The 18,774-nt window shown below is 50.2% G+C and overlaps 1 protein-coding gene across 1 annotated transcript in view; it reads left to right on the top strand.

Annotated features, from left to right (window-relative positions):
- Window positions 1-17,681, top strand: part of CDC45 (cell division cycle 45) — a 33,787-nt gene extending 16,106 nt beyond the window's left edge. The window contains exons 10-19 of the mRNA XM_082697493.1: window positions 717-836; window positions 2,206-2,337; window positions 2,588-2,686; window positions 3,284-3,445; window positions 9,161-9,299; window positions 9,383-9,466; window positions 10,812-10,930; window positions 13,412-13,488; window positions 15,896-15,962; window positions 17,554-17,681. Coding sequence (XP_082553619.1) covers window positions 717-836; window positions 2,206-2,337; window positions 2,588-2,686; window positions 3,284-3,445; window positions 9,161-9,299; window positions 9,383-9,466; window positions 10,812-10,930; window positions 13,412-13,488; window positions 15,896-15,960 — 997 coding nt within the window. The 3' untranslated portion in view covers window positions 15,961-15,962; window positions 17,554-17,681. The remainder of the gene's footprint in view (window positions 1-716; window positions 837-2,205; window positions 2,338-2,587; window positions 2,687-3,283; window positions 3,446-9,160; window positions 9,300-9,382; window positions 9,467-10,811; window positions 10,931-13,411; window positions 13,489-15,895; window positions 15,963-17,553) is intronic.
- Window positions 17,682-18,774: the final 1,093 nt, after the last annotated feature.

Here is an 18,774-nt window from a genome sequence, read left to right as displayed (position 1 = left end):
CCCCTTTTCCTGCCTCCCATCCCACTCTGCCCACCAGAGTCCTGCAGTATAGCCCAGGGACCAGGAGGGTTCTGAGTCTCATAAGCCTGGACACCTTGCTGGGCCTTGCTCCCTCTTTTTTGTGTTCAGGATGGCATGGGGCACGTGCACTTCCAGGTACTGTCCCTTACCTGTGGCAGCCCCTCTGGTGAGGCTCTGCTGTCCGTGTCCTGCTCAGTGGCCACCAGCAGAGGGACCTGGACTGGGGTCTGCCCTCCCCTGCTGTGCTCAGGAGCACTTCCTGTATGGGATCCACACCCTCTGCTGGGATTACTGACACTATGTGTCTGTCCACTTGACTTTGGTTGGTGGATGGGATTGTGGCCTCTCACCGTGCCCACCCTCAGGAGGTCTCAAAAAAGAAAGGGCCAGACAGCCGCCACCCAGAGGAGAGTGGAAGGGGGACAGGGGCCCAGCCAGAGCACACCTCTCCCAGCCTCCTCACAGCCACGGCCGCCAGGCCCTGGTGCTGGAGCCACACTTGGCTTCTCCGCAGTGGTGGCGGAGCTCCATCAGTGCTGGCTGGAATAGCCCGTGTGGTGGGCCAGCGCCTGAGCCTGGGGCGGGGGGGGGGCGGGGTGCTTCCCGAGGGAAGAAGGAAGAAGGGAAGCCGCGTGGCCTGGCCGTGTGTGAGAGGAAGGCGCCCACCCAGGCGGCTGGCGGGGCTTTCTTTCCAGGATGAAGTACGTGACCGACGTCGGCGTCCTGCAGCGCCACGTGTCCCGGCACAACCACCGGAATGAGGACGAGGAGAACGCCCTTTCTGTGGACTGTACACGGATCTCCTTCGAGTATGAGTATCCTTGCAGCTCAGGCTCGCTCAGCTCCACACTGCTGGTTGTGTCACATCTGTGGGCCCAGCCTGTGGGTGGTGTGGTTGGGGCTGCGGAGTGGCAAGTGTGGATTATGCTGCCAGGAGAGAGGGGCCCTAGTGTGCTCTCCAGGCCAGGCAGAGCACCAGGGACAGGGGAGAGGACACTGTGCTGGTGCTTCTGGGTAACTTTGGCTCTGAAATGCCAGCCAGTAATGTGTTTGGCAGCATCATCTATTTCTTTAGGGTTTATTGTTGGCCTGGTGTGTGTGGACAGGTGCCTTGCAGGGCCCACCTGTGCAGCCTGGGTGGTTTAGCAATGAGCACAGACTCTTGCCAAGCCATACTCCATGGGATGGAGGATAACCTGGACCAGGGCTGTGACCATGCAAAGACCCTGAGGTGAGCCTGAGGAAGGGGCTGGAAAGATGGGTGGGGTCTGAAGGTCAGAGGGCCTAGGGCAGTGGGAGTTTGAGGGGCTTGGGGAGTTCAGTTCTTTGTGCTTCAGAGGTCCCTGGGCTGCTGGTTGTGGAGAAACAAACTGTGGCAGCTACAGGTACAAGGCGTGGCTGGGAGCCTAGCTGCTTTGGTGGTGGGTGATGATGGCAGGAATGATGCTGCCCTGTGCCTACTGCAATGGATGGGGACCAATAAACATGGGTCTAGACAGGTCAAGTAGGAGGTGGACAGAACATGTCTAGGAAGAGGGGCCAGATATGAGGCAGCAGAGATCCCAGGAAGGGGAGCCACCCAGGACCTGACATATGACGTCTGGGGATCAGGGCCCAGCCATCAGGAGGGGCAGCACAGGGGACAGAGCCCACCACATGCCCACAGAGGCCAGGCCTCTAGGGACATGTGCGTTGGCATACGTCAGAGCGTCAACATGACTGGCATCCTGCTGAGGCCCTTGGAGGAGGGCACGAGAGGTGTACGGGCAGACAGGATCGTCCTTACACACACTCTAACAGCCCCACCAGCAGTAAAGAGCATGTTTAAGAAGAAGGGTGAGAATGGGGGTCCCAGCAGAGAGACAGGTGTGGGGGAGGCCCGAGCTAGGTGTAGCACAGGGAGCAGATGGGATGACAGTCTGGATGCCTTGTGTAGCCACAAGGACTCTCTCTGTCACCACAGGACACAGACTGTCAGAACCCCCATGCCTCAGTTTCCCTGTCAGTTCAAGGGTGATAATGGTGTGTGCCCACCCCCTTACACACCCTCTGTATGGGTCAGGCTAAGCCAAGAAGTTCAAAGAGCGCCAAGTTGCCCATGTAGCAACAGGCTGTGTGGACAGGCTCTCCCAGGATGGGTGGGGCCATGTGCAGCCAAAGCCACAGCCTCCTTGACTGCCCCAGCCTCCGCCTGGCGCTCTACCAGCACTGGTCCCTTCATGACAGCCTGTGTAACACGTGTTACACCGCAGCCAGGTTCAAGCTCTGGTCTGTGCACGGGCAGAAGCGGCTCCAGGAGTTCCTCGCTGACGTGGGGTGAGTGACCAGCTTGGCCCAGAGGCCCCCTTCCCTCAGCCTCCAAGGGAAAGTTCTCTCCGTTTCATTGTGACCAACATCCAGAGCCTGCCTTTTTCTACCGGAAGCACCTCACCTGGATATCATCCGACTATCATCCCTTGTTTGCACGTTCTGGGACTCCTCACAGGGTGCTTTCTGTCCTCTGATGTCTAGTGATCTCCGTCTGAAGCCAAGTCACTTATATGACCAATGTTCATCATCTTTCCAGCCTCCCCTTGAAACAGGTGAAGCAGAAGTTCCAATCCATGGACATCTCCTTGAAGGAGAATTTGCGGGAGATGATCGAAGAGTCTGCAAATAAATTTGGGTAAACACATGTTTTTCTGTATTAACTTTCCTTCAGGCTTCAACTGTAACCACATTCCTAAGATAATGCAAAAGCACGATGGCCCAATATGAGTGTGACCTGTTTAGCCTTTCCCAGAGTTTTGAGTTCTCTTTGGGTTAAAAGTAGGTCCAGAGCTAGAGAAGTCCAGGTCCTTAAATCCTAGGGCCAAGGTACAGAGCTCTAGTTTGACCTGGTCTAGCCCTCACTGAACACAGGAAATAGCCCTGGGAAGGGCCCACTGGGGCCAAGTTCAGGCAAGCTCTGCCTAGAGAGTTCTATGGCTACTCCTAGCAACCTTGGATGTAGGAGGGGGCCACACACATCCGGGCTCTGCCCCCCAACCAGTGAAACAGCTTTGGACAAGGCACTCAGTGCCCTGGGTTACAGGACTGGGACATCAGGTCTTCTGACCCCCTGCATTCCAGGACCAGAATGGTCTTGCCATGAGCATTAGCAGAGGCCAGGGAGGGCCAGTAGTACATCTGCTGGCCTGGCCTGGCAGTGAGAGCTCACCCACAACTCAGTACTCCCGCACGCACACAGGGATGACAGCCGTGTTGCTTTCTCCCACTGCAGGATGAAGGACATGCGCGTGCAGACTTTCAGCATTCACTTTGGCTTCAAGCATAAGTTCCTGGCCAGTGATGTGGTCTTTGCCACCATGTCGCTGATGGAGAGCCCCGAGAAGGACAGCTCGGGGACAGATAACTTCATCCAGGCTCTGGACAGTCTCTCCAGGTAGTGGGTGTGACTGTGGGGCACTGTCCCCCTCCACTCTCCCTACAGGCCACCTCTGGCCCTCAACCTAACACTCTTCAGGGAAGCAGGTCACAGGGACCCCAGGGTGTGGTGGTGACTATGTTCTGCAGAAACTGAATCACAGTCTACCAGAACTAGGAGTGCATGTGATACATTTCCCATCTACAATATGTGTCATTTCCTCTTGAATCCTTTTAATCTCCTTCCTTTTGATTTAAAAAAAATTTTTGTTTTCACCTTCTTTTCCCTCTTCAGACATTATTTGTGGTATTTATTCAATCTTGTAATTTTTTTTTTAAGATTTTATTTATTTATTTGACAGACGAGATCACAAGTAGGCAGAGAAGCAAGCAGAGGGAGAGAAGGGGGAGTAAGCAGGCTCCCTGCTGAGCAGAGAGCCTGATGCGGGGCTCAATCCCAGGACCCTGAGATCATGACCTGAGCCAAAGGCAGAGACTTAACACACTGAGCCACCCAGGCACCCCCAATCTTGTGATTTTTATGATTTTCATTCATCAGTTATTTTCCTTTTATTTCTGATTTTCTCTTATCTCATTTCCTGAGATGTCTTATTTTATTTTTTTTAACATCTCTTAGCTTGCTTTGAAAAATACAATGTTGATCTTTTGGGAGCATATCTTTCTAGAGCACTTTCATTGTTGATAGGGATGCTGTTCTGCTCCTTTTTTCTGATAGTAACTTTGAGAGGATTTGACCTCGTTGCTCGTTTTTTTGTGTGAATTTCACTTCCTTGACTTTTTCAGAAGAGGCATGATTCAGACAGCTTTTCTAACATGAGAGAACTGCCACTTCTGTTGCTTTTGTGCAGTGTTAAAAAAATGTAAGGGTCCGCTTTCTGAGGTTTCCTGGCCCTGTTATCTAACATACTTTTTAAAAGCAGCTTTACTGAGCTATAATTCATGCACTATATAATTCGCCCATTTAAAGTGTTCAGTTCAATGGCTTTTAGTATGTTTACAGAGTTGTGAAATACCACCACTACCTAACTTTAGAACATTTTCATTCTCTCAGAAAAAAACCCTGTTCCCCTTAGCCGTCTCCTCCTAAATCCTCCATCTCTCCCAGCCCAAGGCAACCACATATCAACTTTCTGTCTTAACAGATTTCCTATTTTGGATATTTCATATAAATGGAATATAAATGGACAATACATGGTCCTTTATAATCATAAATTTGAGGCTCCTTTCCCTCAGACTAATGTTCTCAAGGTTCATCCATGTTATAATATGAAGGAATTTCTTTCCTTTTTACTGCAAATAAGACTCTTACCTGGATATACCATATTTCATTCATCATTTGATCAGTTGACAGACATCTGATAATTTCTACCTTTTGACTGTTAAGAATACTGCTGCCAGAAATACACATAGATACATTGTGTGGACATTTATTTTCACTGCTCTTGGGCATATGCTTAATTGCTGGGTCATATGATGAGTCTATTTAAGCTTTTGAATAATAGCGAGACTGTTTTCCAAAGTAACCGCATCATTTTACATTCCCTTCAACGGTGTATGAGAGTTTGAATTTCTCCAGATCCTTGACAACACTTGTTATTGTCAGTTTTTTTCATTGATAGCCATCCTGGTGTGAAGTGGTATGAAGTGCTGTAAAGTGAGATCTTGTGGTTTTCATCTGTGTTTCCCTCATGCTAATGATGTTAAGTAGCTTTTCAGGTACTTATTGGCCATTTGTAGGACTCATTTGGAGAATTGTCTTTTCAAGCCCTTTGTCCTTTTTTAAATTGAGTTGTCTTTTTATTACTGAGTTATAAGAATTGCTTCACATATTCTAAATACAAATCCCTTTTTGAACCTATGATTTGCAAATAGTTCCTCCCATCCTGTGGGTTATCTTTTCAACTTTGTTGATGCTGTTCTTCGAAGCCCATGCTTTTAATCTTAATCATGTTCAAGTTATGTTTATTCTTTTGTTTCTTAAGATTTTGAGGTCATATCTAAGAAACCATTTAAGAGTTTTATAATTTGGGCCTTTACATTAGATATGATTCAGTTGAGGTATATTTTTGTGTCGGGTGCAAGGAACGGATTCAACTTAATTCTTTTGCATGTGGCCATCCAAATTGTTCTAACACCATTTGTTGAAAAGACTTCTTTCCCCCATGGAATCATTTTGGCACCATGTTGAAAATTCTAAGTGTGGGAATTTATTTCCAGACTCTCAATTCTGTGCCATCAATCAGTATATCTACCCTTGTGGTAATACCACACTGTTTTGATTACTATCACTTTATAGTAAGTTTTGATTAATCTGTGTTCCTTGAATTTCCATATGCATTTTAGGATCAGCTTGTTAATTTCTGCAAAGAAGTCAGATTGCATTGAACCTATAGATAAATTTGAGGAGTATTGCTATCTTAATAATATTAAGTCTTCTAGTCCATGAACATGGAATATTTTCCCATTAACTCAGATCCTTGTTAATTTCTCTCAACGATGTTTTGTAGTTTTCAGAGAATGAATTCTTCTTGTACTTCTGTGTTAAATTTATTCTTAAATATCTTATTCTTTTTGATGCTATTGTAAACAAACTTGCTGTCTTAATTTTTGCCTGGTCATTTCTATTACATAGAAATACAGTTGATCTTTGCAGATTGATCTCGTACCCTGCAATGTTATTGAATTTGTGTAATAGCTCTAATGGTGTTTTAGTGTATTCCTTAGGATTTCATATATACAAGATTTTGTTATCTGCACAAAATCTGCACAAAATGGTTTACTTCCTCCTTTCCAATCTAGCTCCTCGAACTTCCATTACTATCCCTGTGCATTTTTATCTACACCTCCTTTTTCTCTTTTTATATTGTCTCTGTCTTACTCAATTTTGATTCCATTCTCAGCACTTTCTCCTCATGTGGAAAGCAGCTCTGACTCCGGAGCTAGCTTATTCTGGCCCCCCTAGTCTCTACCATAGCCCATTGTACTTCACCACAGCTCCTTGCACTCACCTGTTCTTGGACAGGGCAAAACTCTTGCTTTGGCCTACTATTCCCCAATTGCCTGGAATTTTCATTATTCTTAGGTCCTGCCACTTCCCTGCTCCCTCCCACACTGACTCCAGCAATACAACAGTCTTGTGGCCAGTTAATGGTCTATTCCCCCTGCTTATATTTATTTTGAGGTCTGTAGTGTTCCTTTATTCTCTTGTTTTGTTGTGAGAGTCCTAGATTTTTGGTTTACAGAGTGGTTGCTCTACCTATGTTTATCTAGAAATTTGAGGAAATGCCATAACCATAGTATAAACTGTTACTGTCCTCATCCCAGAGTTGATGGAGCATTTTTAGACATTGTCTACTGACTTCTTGCTATGAGAGGACATTTATTCCTCTTTTGCGCTCCTTTCCCCTCCTGTGGGTACAGTTATGCCACTATTTGTAGCTCCTTTGTAACTGTAACACGCCTACATCTTGTTCTATCACCATTGTCTCTTGTCTCCCTACTTTGTAAGAAGAGGATATTAACATTCTTACTTTTCTCTTTCCCCATAACTTTCACTTTGTAAAATTTATACTTTTACATTTTCAGGGTTAATAACACTTAATCTTGGGTTACAGAATAGAATGCAAGTTATCTCACCCTTGGCTATAGGTAGATTCTAGACGATGAAAATCAATAGTATTACTTCATTGTGCTAATAAAATATAACAGAGTCCCTCATGCAGTGATTATAGTACTTTCTGGTACTGCTCTTTGTTTTTCCTGGAGATTTTAATTGCTTTCTTTTCTATATCCCGTTTCCCCCAGCTCTCCTTCCAGGAGATATTCCCTGAATCCTTTTTGTCCAGGAAGGCCTGGGGTTCTGTCTTCTTCTTTTTTTTTTTTTTTTTCTTTTCTTTTAAAGATTCTATTCATTTACTTGACAGAGAGAAACCACAAGTAGGCAGAGAGGCAGGCAGAGAGAGAGAGGAGGAAGCAGGCTCCCTGCTGAGCAGAGAGCCCGACACGGACCCGATCCCAGGACCCCCAGATCATGACCTGAGCCAAAGGCAGTGGCCCAACCACTGAGCCACCCAGGCGCCCCTGTCTTCTGACATCAGCCTGGACCTGCAGCTCTCTAGGCCTGCTGTTTGCTGCCACCACTATTGCCCCTTGACTGTGCCGTGGGTTAGAGCCAGTGTTTCTTAGGATCCTTATCTTTGGTTTTTTCACTCTTTCATTTGAGAGCACAATTCTCAAGTAACTTTTTAAAGACAGCACATGTGCAGTAAGCGTTCTAGTTCTTGCATATCTGACAATATCTTCATTCTTCCCTCCTCTGGTACCTGGTGTAGCTTATTTACAATTCAATGCTAAAGGTAATTTCCAGGTGAATGTGAATTCCATTGCTCCCTTCCTTCTAGCAGGAAGTATTGCTAATTGAAATCTGAACCTTCTTGGTTCTTGTTTCTTTGTAAATGCATTCCCATCCCACCAAAAGAAGCTTGAGGGATTTTTTTTCTTTTCTTTTCAGTGTTCTGTGATTTCATCATGACGTGCCAAAGATGGATCTTCATGGATTGTACTGGGTTCTCGGGCGAGCCCTTTCCATCCAAAGTCCTGGATCTTTCAGCTTAGGAATGTTTTTGTACTATTTCTTTACTACTCCTCCCACACATACATACATCACATACATTTAATTCGTTCTTTCCTGGTTTCCTGGAACAATGCTCTGCCTCTCACTTGTGCCTTATGTTTTCCATGTCTGTCTTGTTATCAATGTGAAGGAAGCTTCTTGGCTGTATTCTCTAGTCTTTGAGGGAATTTTTAATTTTTTTTTGCAGTCATTTTACTTTCCACAAATACTTCCAGTTTCTGATTGTTCCTTTTTCATGGCATGCTGTTAGTGATTTTTGAATTTATTTGTTGCCCAGTCTTTTTGAAGATATTAATTAGAGTTCATTTTAAGTTTTCTTTTGTTTTCCAAATTATGTGTTTTATCTAGAGTCATTTATTTAGGGCACAGACATTTCTGAAATATCTGTTGGTCCTCACTTTCAAGAGGGTAGTCTAGAAGCCTGGTGAGGCCCCTGGTCTTTGGCATAGCCTGCTGGCTACAAGGCATTGCTTCATCTTGGTGGGTAGGGTGTCATTATGATACTTTGGGGCTCTTAACTTCTGGATACACTTCTCCACAGAGAGTTCATTTTAATGTATTTAGAGAAGAACCCTCCTTTCTGGGAAAGATAAAAATCCACCCCAGCTCCACCTCTGTCAAAGTCTTCCGGGCTTTCCAGAACCTCCTGCACAGTGTCTCCTCTCTGTTGGTTTTCAGTTTTCTGTCTTCTGATGCCAAGAACCCCTTCCCACCTTTTATATTGGTCACTGTGGGTTTATACATGTTTTAATCCTTCTTTCCTTCCTTCCTTCCTTCCTTTTTTCTTTCTTTCTAGAGAGAGAGAGAATATGAGTGGGGCTGGGAGGGTGGTTGGGCAGAGGGAGAAGCAGAGAAAATCTTCAGCAGGCTTCATGCCCAGCATGGAGCCCAGTGTGGGGCTCAGTCTCACAACCAAAACCAAGAGTCTGATACTAAGCCATCCAGGCACCCCTAATCCTTCCTTTCATATGCTAGGGAAGGCAGGAGGAAAAGAGTGAAACTCATCCCCGCCCACACTCTTAGGAACCAAGTGTTCTGTTTGTGACTCTGTGCCAAAGTTGTGTGTCTGCCCTGTTATAGGAGTAACCTGGACAAGCTCTACCATGGCCTGGAACTTGCCAAGAAGCAGCTGCAAGCCACACAGCAGACCATTGCCAGCTGCCTTTGCACCAACCTTGTCATCTCCCAGGGGCCTTTCCTCTACTGCTCCCTCATGGAGGTCAGGCTTCCCAAGGACAGATGGGTCCCAGCACATGCCTACCAACAGCCCGCTCTGACTGTCTCTGTGTCCTCCCCGTGCAGGGCACTCCGGACATTGCGCTGTTTTCCAAACCGGCATCCCTGACCCTGCTCAGCAGACACCTGCTCAAGTCCTTCGTGTTTTCGGTGAGGAGCTGGGTGGATGGATGCCAGAAGGTAGAGACTCAGAGCTCTTGACCTCCCTGTCCCCGGGACAAGTACAAAGGGACCTCGCGGAGGGGTGTGGGGCTAGGGCTATGTTCAGCTCTGCCAGATCAAGGAAAGATGAAGTTGGCAGTAGCACAGACTCGCTTCCCAGCAAAAGTTTGTTTTCTGGCCTGGCTTTCCCTTTCCCATGTGCGGTTCCATCTTCTGTATGGCCTAACATCTTTCCTTTCTTGGCCAGGGACACCCCTCTCCCCCGGCCCAGCTAACATCAGGGCCTCACTCCGCTTCCTGGGTGAGGGTTTATGCTGGGGGCTACTTTAAACAAAATGTTTAATAGGAGGTTGACATCTCCTATGGCTGAACTGACCTCTAAAACAATTAGCTGATGATTATGTGAAGACAATCAAATGATGACAAAAGATGGACTAGGGACAAAACACGAGCTCGAGAGTCCTCTAGGCTCTGTTCAAATCTCAGCCTCCTCCTTTACCAGTTGGGTGACACGAGGTCAATTATTTGATCTCTGAGCCTCAGTTTCCTCATCTGGAAAATGGGCGAATTTTCCCACAGGACGCATCACTTATCAAACTTTTTTTTTTAAGGTGTTATTTATTTCTTTATTTGAGAGAGAGAGCATGAGCGGCAGGGAGGAGCTGAGGTAGAAGCAGACTGCATGCTGAGCAGGGAGCCAGACACTGGGCTGATTCCAGGACTCTACGATCATGACCTGAGCTAAAGGCAGATGCTTAACCCCACCCCACCACCCCTCAGACATTTCTTGAGCAACCCCCACCACCCAGGCTCTGATGTCATAGGATGACCAACTATCCTGGTTCATGCCCTGGGATGCCCCTTCAGTCCTGCACAGACCAGGATAACTGGTCACCTTTGTTGTAGCATGTGGGTGCAGTGGGTACAGCATTGAAGGAAACACTTGAGTCTCCGTGTCAAGGGAGTATACATGCCAGCAGAGGGGACAAATGAGGAAAGATTTTGTGCAGTGTCAGATGGTGGCACACACCATAGACAAGCTGAAGCAGGATGAGAGGGAGGTTGGTTGGGGAAGGCCTCTGGAGGAGGTGACAACTGGGTCAGGACCTAAAGGAGATGAGGGAGGGAACCGCCAAGGGGTGTTGTCACAGAAGAATGCAGGGAACAGGGTGTCAAAGCCTGGAGGTGGCTGCATGGGAACTTGAGACTCTGATGAGAGAAAGCTCCTGGAGGCTTTTGGGGAGCGTGTGGCTGGCCCTGTTAGGGCTCCTAGGTGCTGAGTGGAGTGATCGCTCTGTGAGGCCGTGATTAAGGGTGCACTTTGCCTCCACAGACAAAGAACCGGCGTTGCAAGCTGCTGCCCTTGGTGATGGCTGCACCCCTAAGTGTGGAGCAGGGCACTGTGACTGTGGTGGGCATCCCCCCAGAGACCGACGGCTCTGACAGAAAGAAGTGAGCTGGGTTTTGCATCTCTTGGGCATTGGGAGCCCCAGGGGTGTCACTGGCCTGTGGGCTCTGTGGAGTTAGGGGATCTTTGCCCTCAATGCCAAAGTAAGGACAGCCTCTTCCATCATGTGGCAGGACTTGGGGGTTTAGCTATGTGGGCCGCAGAGTTAACCATTGAACTTCTACCTTACCCCTTGACTGGACTTTGGAATGCTTCTAGTTTGTTCAAGGCCTCCCTCCCAGGCAGCGGTGTCTGGCTCCCGGAGGAGGACCAATGTCAGACCACCTCCAGGAGAGGCTACACACCTACAGTGAGGTGTGATTAGGTGTCCCAGCTCTGTGTGGACGTGGGTAGGAACCCCAACCCTCTCTGGTCCTCAACCCTTTTCTCTGAGGAGCAGCTTATACTGAAAATCTGAGAGGTTTCAGGTCACCCACCCCAGAAATTAGGCTACACGGGCAAAGTTCCTCGAGAACAGCTCTGTGCGACGCCTTCAAAACCCTCATGAATGATCATTCACTAAGAGTGTTGTTTGGGCTTCACACTAACCCTTGAGGAGAGCTGGGCAGTGTCTCCCATCCCTAGCCCCACCACCTGGGTGAGTCAGATTCATTGCTCAGTGAATTCCAAATCCAGGCATTTGCTGAACACATTTTTTTAAAAAAATTTTATTTTTTTAAAGATTCTATTTATTTATTTGAGACACAGAGTGAGTTAGAGAGAGAGAGAGACAGTACAAACTGGAGGAGGCACATAGGGAGTGGGAGAAGCAGGCTCCCCGCTGAGCAGGGAGCCTGATGTGGGACTCAATCCCAGGACCCTGGGGTCATGACCTGAGCCAAAGGCAGACACTCAACTGACAGAGGCACCCAGGCATCCCTGCCAAACACATTTAAAAGTTCAGTTATAAGAGCTGGAATATGAGAAACTGTTTAGTGGTGTGTGGGGGATGTGCACCCCCAGAAGACCTGCCTGCCAGAGTTTGCTACCCCGCTGGAAGCTGAGCTCACTTGTGCCCCCCGATGGTTTGGGTGGCGGATAGAGGGTCCAGCTCCAGCCCCAGCAGAAGCTAACACAACAGCTTAGTCACTCAGACCGTGGGGTTGTGGCTGCTTGTCCTCCCTCAGCCTTTTCTTTATTTAGCATCTAGGAAACATTTTGGATTTCCGTCAGTGGTGTAGTTCTGTTTTGTTTTCTCGCCAAGCATCAGCCCTCTGTGCACATTTTTATAAAAGTGATTTCTAACCATAGGAAGCCTGTTAAGTGGATGACAGTTTACATGTCATCGCCTATTGGACGTTCAGGCTGTTTCCGACTTTTTGTTATAGACAACATACCGGTGGGTTTGTGAATGCGTAGGCTCATCTTCTTGCGCTTTTGAGAAGCTTTTCTCACTGTCTTCTCAATGTTTCCCCTACATCTGCTGGCCTAGGTTCTTTGCATCCTTCTGTAGCAAGGTCAGGTTTTCTCCTGCCCCCCTCTTATCCACACCTGGTTTTGACCTACAGGCTGGACCCTGGGGGTTCCCTGGTTTTCCCTGCGGCTCCCTTCATGCTCTGTGGCCTTGTGACTTATCCCAGGGGCTAATGTCACCATCCTTGGGGGTCTTTGTGTCCCTGGCAGAGTCAATACCCTGGGCCTGGTGCTCCCCAGCACATCCCAAGAGGTGACCTTGGTAAGATACTGACAGCTGGCAGCAAGACACCCCCATCCAGCTCCCTGGAGCGGTGGCTTGGGGAGCCAAGGACCACTCAGTGTCCTGTGCCTCTCAGTTTTCCCAGTTAGCTCTTCCTGGCCTCTGCTGTGGAAGACACTGGTCTTGGATCCGGATCAGCCCTAGCCCTGCTCTTGTGAGCTTTGACCTCCTTCTGTGTCTGCAAAGGCCATTTAGTAGCAAGTTGGGAGAGACAATGGACTTTTTTAAGATAAGTACTTGCATGTTGCTGGGCTGCTTTCCAAAGCCATGCCGTGGGTCTTGGATTCATAGTCACACCAGGCGGAGCTGGCCAGGGGCTCTTGGGCTGGGTTCTCAAGGCAGCCAGCAAGCCCTTCCCCCACGGGCCACCACGGCCACCTGCGTCCTCTATCTAGCCATCGATTTGTTGCTGTACGTGGCTGTGCCAGTCAGTGGTTAGCTCTGCCTGCTGTGCCCAGTCCCATGTGAGAGCTACTGTGGGGACTGTGGGGGCTGGGAGCACATGCCCCTCCTCTGCCCATCCTCCCTGACCACAGCCAGCACAAGAGTCCTTTCCCCATGATGCACTTCCTCCATGGCCAGCCCTTACTGCCTGCACAGTCCTGAGCCCCCCCTGGGTGGGTGTGTGCTCCTGGCCGGCTCCCTGCCCCACACCTTTGCACTCAGCAGCCCAACAGGCAGAACTGGTGGCCAGGGAGGAGTCTGGGCCAACTTCTGTTGTCTGTCCCAGCAATTTAGGAAGGTTCCTCACAGTGGGAGGGCCCCCAACATCCCTCTTATGTGTCTACAGCTTTTTTGGGCGGGCGTTTGAGAAGGCAGCAGAGAGCACCAACTCCCGGACGCTACACAACCATTTCGACCTCTCAGGTAAGAGTCTAGGGAACTGGGGCCCTTACAAGGATAGTGCTGGCCTTGAATCAGGGAAGCTGGCATTGACAGAAATACCATGTCAGCACCACTCTCGCTTTCCTGGAGGCAGCCCTGGGCCTGGCTGCTTTAGGAGGCTCAGGGAGCTCTGGGATGCGCAGGGCCCTGTGCCTCCTCTCTGGCCCTGATGGGCAGCCAGGGGGAACAGGTGTTGTCCATAGAGCCATGGCCTGGTTTTGACCTTATAGTCTAGTCCTTGAGAACACTTCCTGGAGGAGTCTGGAGGACTGTCACTAGAGCCCTCTGGGCCAGCCTCACGCGTCAGGGTCACCATTCCCTCCAAGGATGTGCTGGTCACCACTGCAGGCCAGCAGCTCCTGTCTGTGTGGTCGTGAAGGGTCCAGCATCAGGCTGCCATGTGGTCCTGTGTGACCATCTGGGCATTGGCCCTGACCTAATGTTGCATGAGTCCAGGGAATGGAAGAGCCCAGTCCAGGTGGTGGCTGTGCAGGCTGGCCAGTGCTCCCCATGACACCCCACAGCTTCTCCATAGCCCATTGTGGAACATGGGTTGTACGGGGCCACATATGCTTTTTCTTCTAGCTGATAGATATTTTTTAAAAGATTTTATTTATTTGACAGAGAGAGACACAGAGGAGAGGGAACACAAGCAGAGGGAGAGGGAGAGGCAGGCTTCCTGCCCAGCAGAGAGCCCAATGCAGGGCTCTATCCTAGGACCCTGGGATCATGACAGGAGCCCAAGGCAGAGACTTAACGACTTAGCTACCGAGATGCCCCAGCTGATAGATTTTTAAGACCCATCACCACTTTGTATCGGTGTGCTTGGGCTGCCCTAACAACATACCAATAGATTAGGGGGTTTAAACAATAGAAATCTCTTTCTCACCATCTGGAGGCTTGAAGTCCGAGATCAAGGTGTATACAGTGGCTGATTCTTCTGAGGCCTGAGGCCTCTCCTTAGCTTATAGATGGCCATCTTCTGGCTGTGTTTTCCCATGGTTGTCCCTCTGTGTCTGTGTCCTAATCTCTTCTTATAAGAACCCCAGTCAGGGGCGCCTGGGTGGCTCAGTGGGTTAAGCCTCTGCCTTCAGCTCAGGTCATGATCTCAGGGTTCTGGGATTGAGTCCCACATCGGGCTCTCTGCTCGGCAGGGAGCCTGCTTCCTCCTCTCTCTCTCTCTCTGCCTGCCTCTCTACCTATTTGTGATCTCTGTCTGTCAAAAAAAAAAAAAAAAAAAATTATTTAAAAAAAAAAAAAAAAAAAAGAACCCCAGTCAGATTGGATTAGGGCACATCCCTATGATTTTGTTTAAAGATCTTCAAAAGCCTCATCTCCAAATCCAGCATGTACTCCCTGAGGTGCTGGGGGTTAGGCCTTCTACACATGAATTTCAGGAGAATATACCTCGGCCCATAATTCCCACCTGTCAGAAAGGACAGTTTCTTACGTCACATCAACCGATCTGTTACAGTGAGCCCCTGGCGTCAGAGACCCCATGTTCACCCCAGCTGCCTCGGCACCTAGAGCTGCTCCTTCTTGCCAGGTCCACTCAGGCTGCAGCTTTGTGTTGGGTGGGTTCACCCCTGCGGCAACACCTCCATTCCTACTTCATGCCCGAGATGTGGGAGAAGCTGGTGCTGGCTGACCTGGAGGATGTCCCAGCTTCTCACAGGGAGAATTTGTGGGCTGGCAGTCGCTTGGCTTCCCGTGGGGGAGGAGAGCTGGGGGAGAGGGGACTGCATAGCAGAGGGCAGGCAAGCACCCTCCTGGGTGGGCTGGGCCTAGGTTTGCTGGAGCCATGGCCTGTGACACAAGTGGCTCATAGGACCAGGCTGGCCTGGTTTTGCGCTGTTGGAGAGGGCCCCCGGAAATGGGGGCATTTCGTGTCGTGTTTCCCTTCTACAGAAGAGGATACTGAAGCAGAGACTGACCAGAGCAAAGCTGCAGGCTAACCTCCTGCCAGACCTCAGGGCCTCCTGCAACACACAATGGGGCAGGGAATTGTGTCCAGCAGGGCGGGAAGGCCTGTCTCTGCCTGGACCTGTTCTAAACCATCACATCCCTGTGTCTCCATTGACTGTCACTGCTGGTCCCCTAGCACCCTGGAGGGCCCTCCCCACAGACTATAACCCCAGCCAGCCTCACCAACTGGGCAACCAGCCATTTCTGAGGACTAAATACAGAGGACAGAGAAATACAACCTCTGAACTCAGAATATTCCAGGCCACTAAGGGGCTGAGTACATTTTGGAATGCACCAGAGCGTGGTTCCCATCTTGGATAACCGGAAAGAGGGAGTTAATATACCCTGCCTTGTTTTTCCTATGGTGCCTCACTCTCAGCCCTACTCCTCCCCCTCATGAGCTGTTTTTCTTTCATTACTTCAGTAATTGAACTGAAAGCTGAAGATCGGAGCAAGTTTCTGGATGCACTTGTTTCCCTCCTGTCCTGAGGGTGAGATGTGGGGGAGGGGTGGGATGCTGGAGGGTTCTGGTGGAGGGGAGTCCTGCTGCACAGCTGGCCTTGTTAAAGTGTAAAGAGAGCCCCCCACTCCCTCCTTTTTCCTTCCTTAAGCCAAGGCTTCTTCTTGTGTTTCAGACCCAAGCAGGGTTTCTGAGGAGATAATGGGGGCAACACCTTTTTCCCAAGGATGTCTGTCCCTGGGCTGGTGGCAGTGTCACAATGGGATATTACTAAGGGAGCTAATTTCATTAAGCTCCTTGGACGCCTTCAGCAAGAGCTGGCATTTACCCTCTCCTGACCGCACCATGGTCTGGGCATCAGTGAGGGACATGAAGGCCTCCTGGCACTGCTGGGGGAGAAGGTGACCCTTAGGGGTAGGGAGTCTCCTGGAACTTGATGCCCTTGGCAGCCTTAGATCAGGCCCTGGGCTAGGGCCCACAGAGGCTTCTGCCCAGGCTCTTGCATGCTCGACTTGGGTGAAAACAAAGCTGTTGGCAGCCACACGGCTGATAACTAGAAAATGTTGTCTCTGTGGGCCTTGCATGAGCGTGATGCTGTCACTAGGCAGTCCATGATGATGCTCCCCAGCCAGGGCTCTTCCCAGTGCCACACATGCCAGCTCTTTCTTGAAGAACTTCTTAGCAAATGGGCCAGGCAACTGCTCCGTCCCTAGGGCCCACTTCTCAACCCAGGGCCCCCCACACTGCGGATGCCCACACCCAGCCCTACCTCTCCCTGAAGCCCCGGGCTGGACTCACCGCTGAGGCAGATGGGCCTGTCAAGGCCCTAATGTAGAGGGTCCCCTCCTGCTCCCCAACCATCCCCTGTGAGCTGGAAGCTGTGGGGGGCAGATACCCTTCTCCTGCTGGGGCATCATTTGGCTCTGCTCAGGATGGTAGAGGGGACCTCAGGGACCCACAGTCCCTCTTTCAGGGTCTGCAAGGGTGTATAGGGCTTCGGGTAGGGCTTTGGGCTCAGACCCATTGGGTCTTTAGCAAGGTGTGCTGGGTACCTAACTGGGCTCTGGCTGTTTCCTCAACTGAAAGGGGGCCAACACCCCATGGACAATGAGAGCCAAGCCTTAGGATGGGGGCAGGGAGTAAGTTTATGACCCACATCAAAGGTTACTGGCAGGGGCTCTCAGGGAGGTGGCTGGTGCCTGTGGCTTCGCCCTTCCCTGTAGGCTGCTTAGTGATGACACCAGCACTGCTATGTGTCCTGTCACCAAGACTGGGTGCAGGATGGGCCAGCCGGGCTGGGGGAGAAGGCTTGTGAGGGCCCCCTGGGGCTGAGGCAGGGTCTGCAAGGGTGATAGGGTGGTGAAGGGCCATGAGGCCTTGAGGGTTCTCAAGCACGTGACAGCCTGGACCCAGCTGGAGGGGTGATGTGAGGCCAGTGGGCACCTCTGTGGCTCTAGGGTGGCTCTCCTCCCAGGGTCACCACCTTTCTCCCCTGTGAGTGGTGGAAGCTTCCTAGAAGCAAGCCCATCAGGACAGAGGGAAGGCCTGGGCCATTTGTTTAATTCATAGGGCCATCAGAATTGTTGAAAATATACTTATTTTTTCTTTTTTTTCTTCTCTAGAGTTTGATCTCTGCAGACACGACTTCCTCCTTATTTATATTAACTGGATTTTATTTAGACTCTAAGTTATGGACATAGTTTTAGATGCAGGGACAGCTGGTTTTTAATGGAATAAAATGTTCATTTTAGTTTTGGTGCCTCAGTCTGGGCTGTGGTCATAGGGCCAGCACTTGTTTTTGTCCTGAGGTTTCTATGGGTACAGAGGAGCCTTTTCCTGTGCCTGGGAGACCTCGAGGCCCAGCAGTAAATCAGCATGGGGGATGGCCTCCAGGCTCCCTGGAAAGCAGCAAATGGAGGCCGGGCAGCTCAACACCGAAGCTCCACACGGTTCCCGCACCAGCCACTACCCAGCCATGCCAGCCGGGGCCTGGCTCTGCCCTCCCAACACCTTTTCCTGTCCTCCTGGCCCTGGCAGCAGCTCAGGCCCACCCTCCTGACTGTGCCTGCTTCCCAGGCCCTACTTCACGGCCATCATCTCACCCTTCCTCATCTCCTGTCCCAGTACCCCACCCCCATAATCCCCACAGGTACATGCCCCCCCCCCCAGGCTAATGGGACAGTTGGGCGATAACAAGTGCAAGGTCCCCACCCTTCCTGACTGAGGGGCCCCGGACAGAGATAGCTTCACCACATCCTGATCATAGAAAGTTCAAACTGGACAGAACCACGGCAGAGTCTTCAGAATAGCAAGAGTTCTCAGGGGAGCTGTGCCATCAGCTGGATCCACTCTCTGATACATCCCCAGAGCCCCTGCGAGAGTTGAGGGGGTCTGGAGGCAAAGAGGATGCCATTCCTGCCCTTTGGGGAGGAGGGAGCTGTTCACATAAGTGGCAGAGGCCATCTGGCTACTTTGCCTGGGAGAAGGGTGCTGGCAAAGCAGGCAGGCTGGAGCGACATGGCCACCTGGGTGTGGCACCTGGGGCCTTAGGCAGGAGGAGGCAGAATGGTTTGGGTAGGCTTTAAGCTGGTAAAAATCCCAGAAATAGTGGCCTGGAACTGAGGTGACAGATTGGTGGAGACAGGTCACAGGGTGGCCCTTGGGAAGGGGTAGTGGGCACAGAGGGATTGGCTGCACTGGAGACCAGCTCCTCTTGCCTGACCTCTTGCAAATGTAATGTGCTCCTGTTCCTTCCTGACATGAGTCAGGCAGCATCAGCTGAACTCCCCGGGCCCTTAAGCTGCCCACCTTGAGCATTTGCATCATTGGGACTGTACAGCTTC

This window comes from Mustela nivalis (genome assembly GCF_964662115.1).
Source record: "Mustela nivalis genome assembly, chromosome: 14".
Lineage (NCBI taxonomy): Eukaryota > Metazoa > Chordata > Mammalia > Carnivora > Mustelidae > Mustela > Mustela nivalis.
This window is presented reverse-complemented; position numbering and strand designations above follow the sequence as displayed.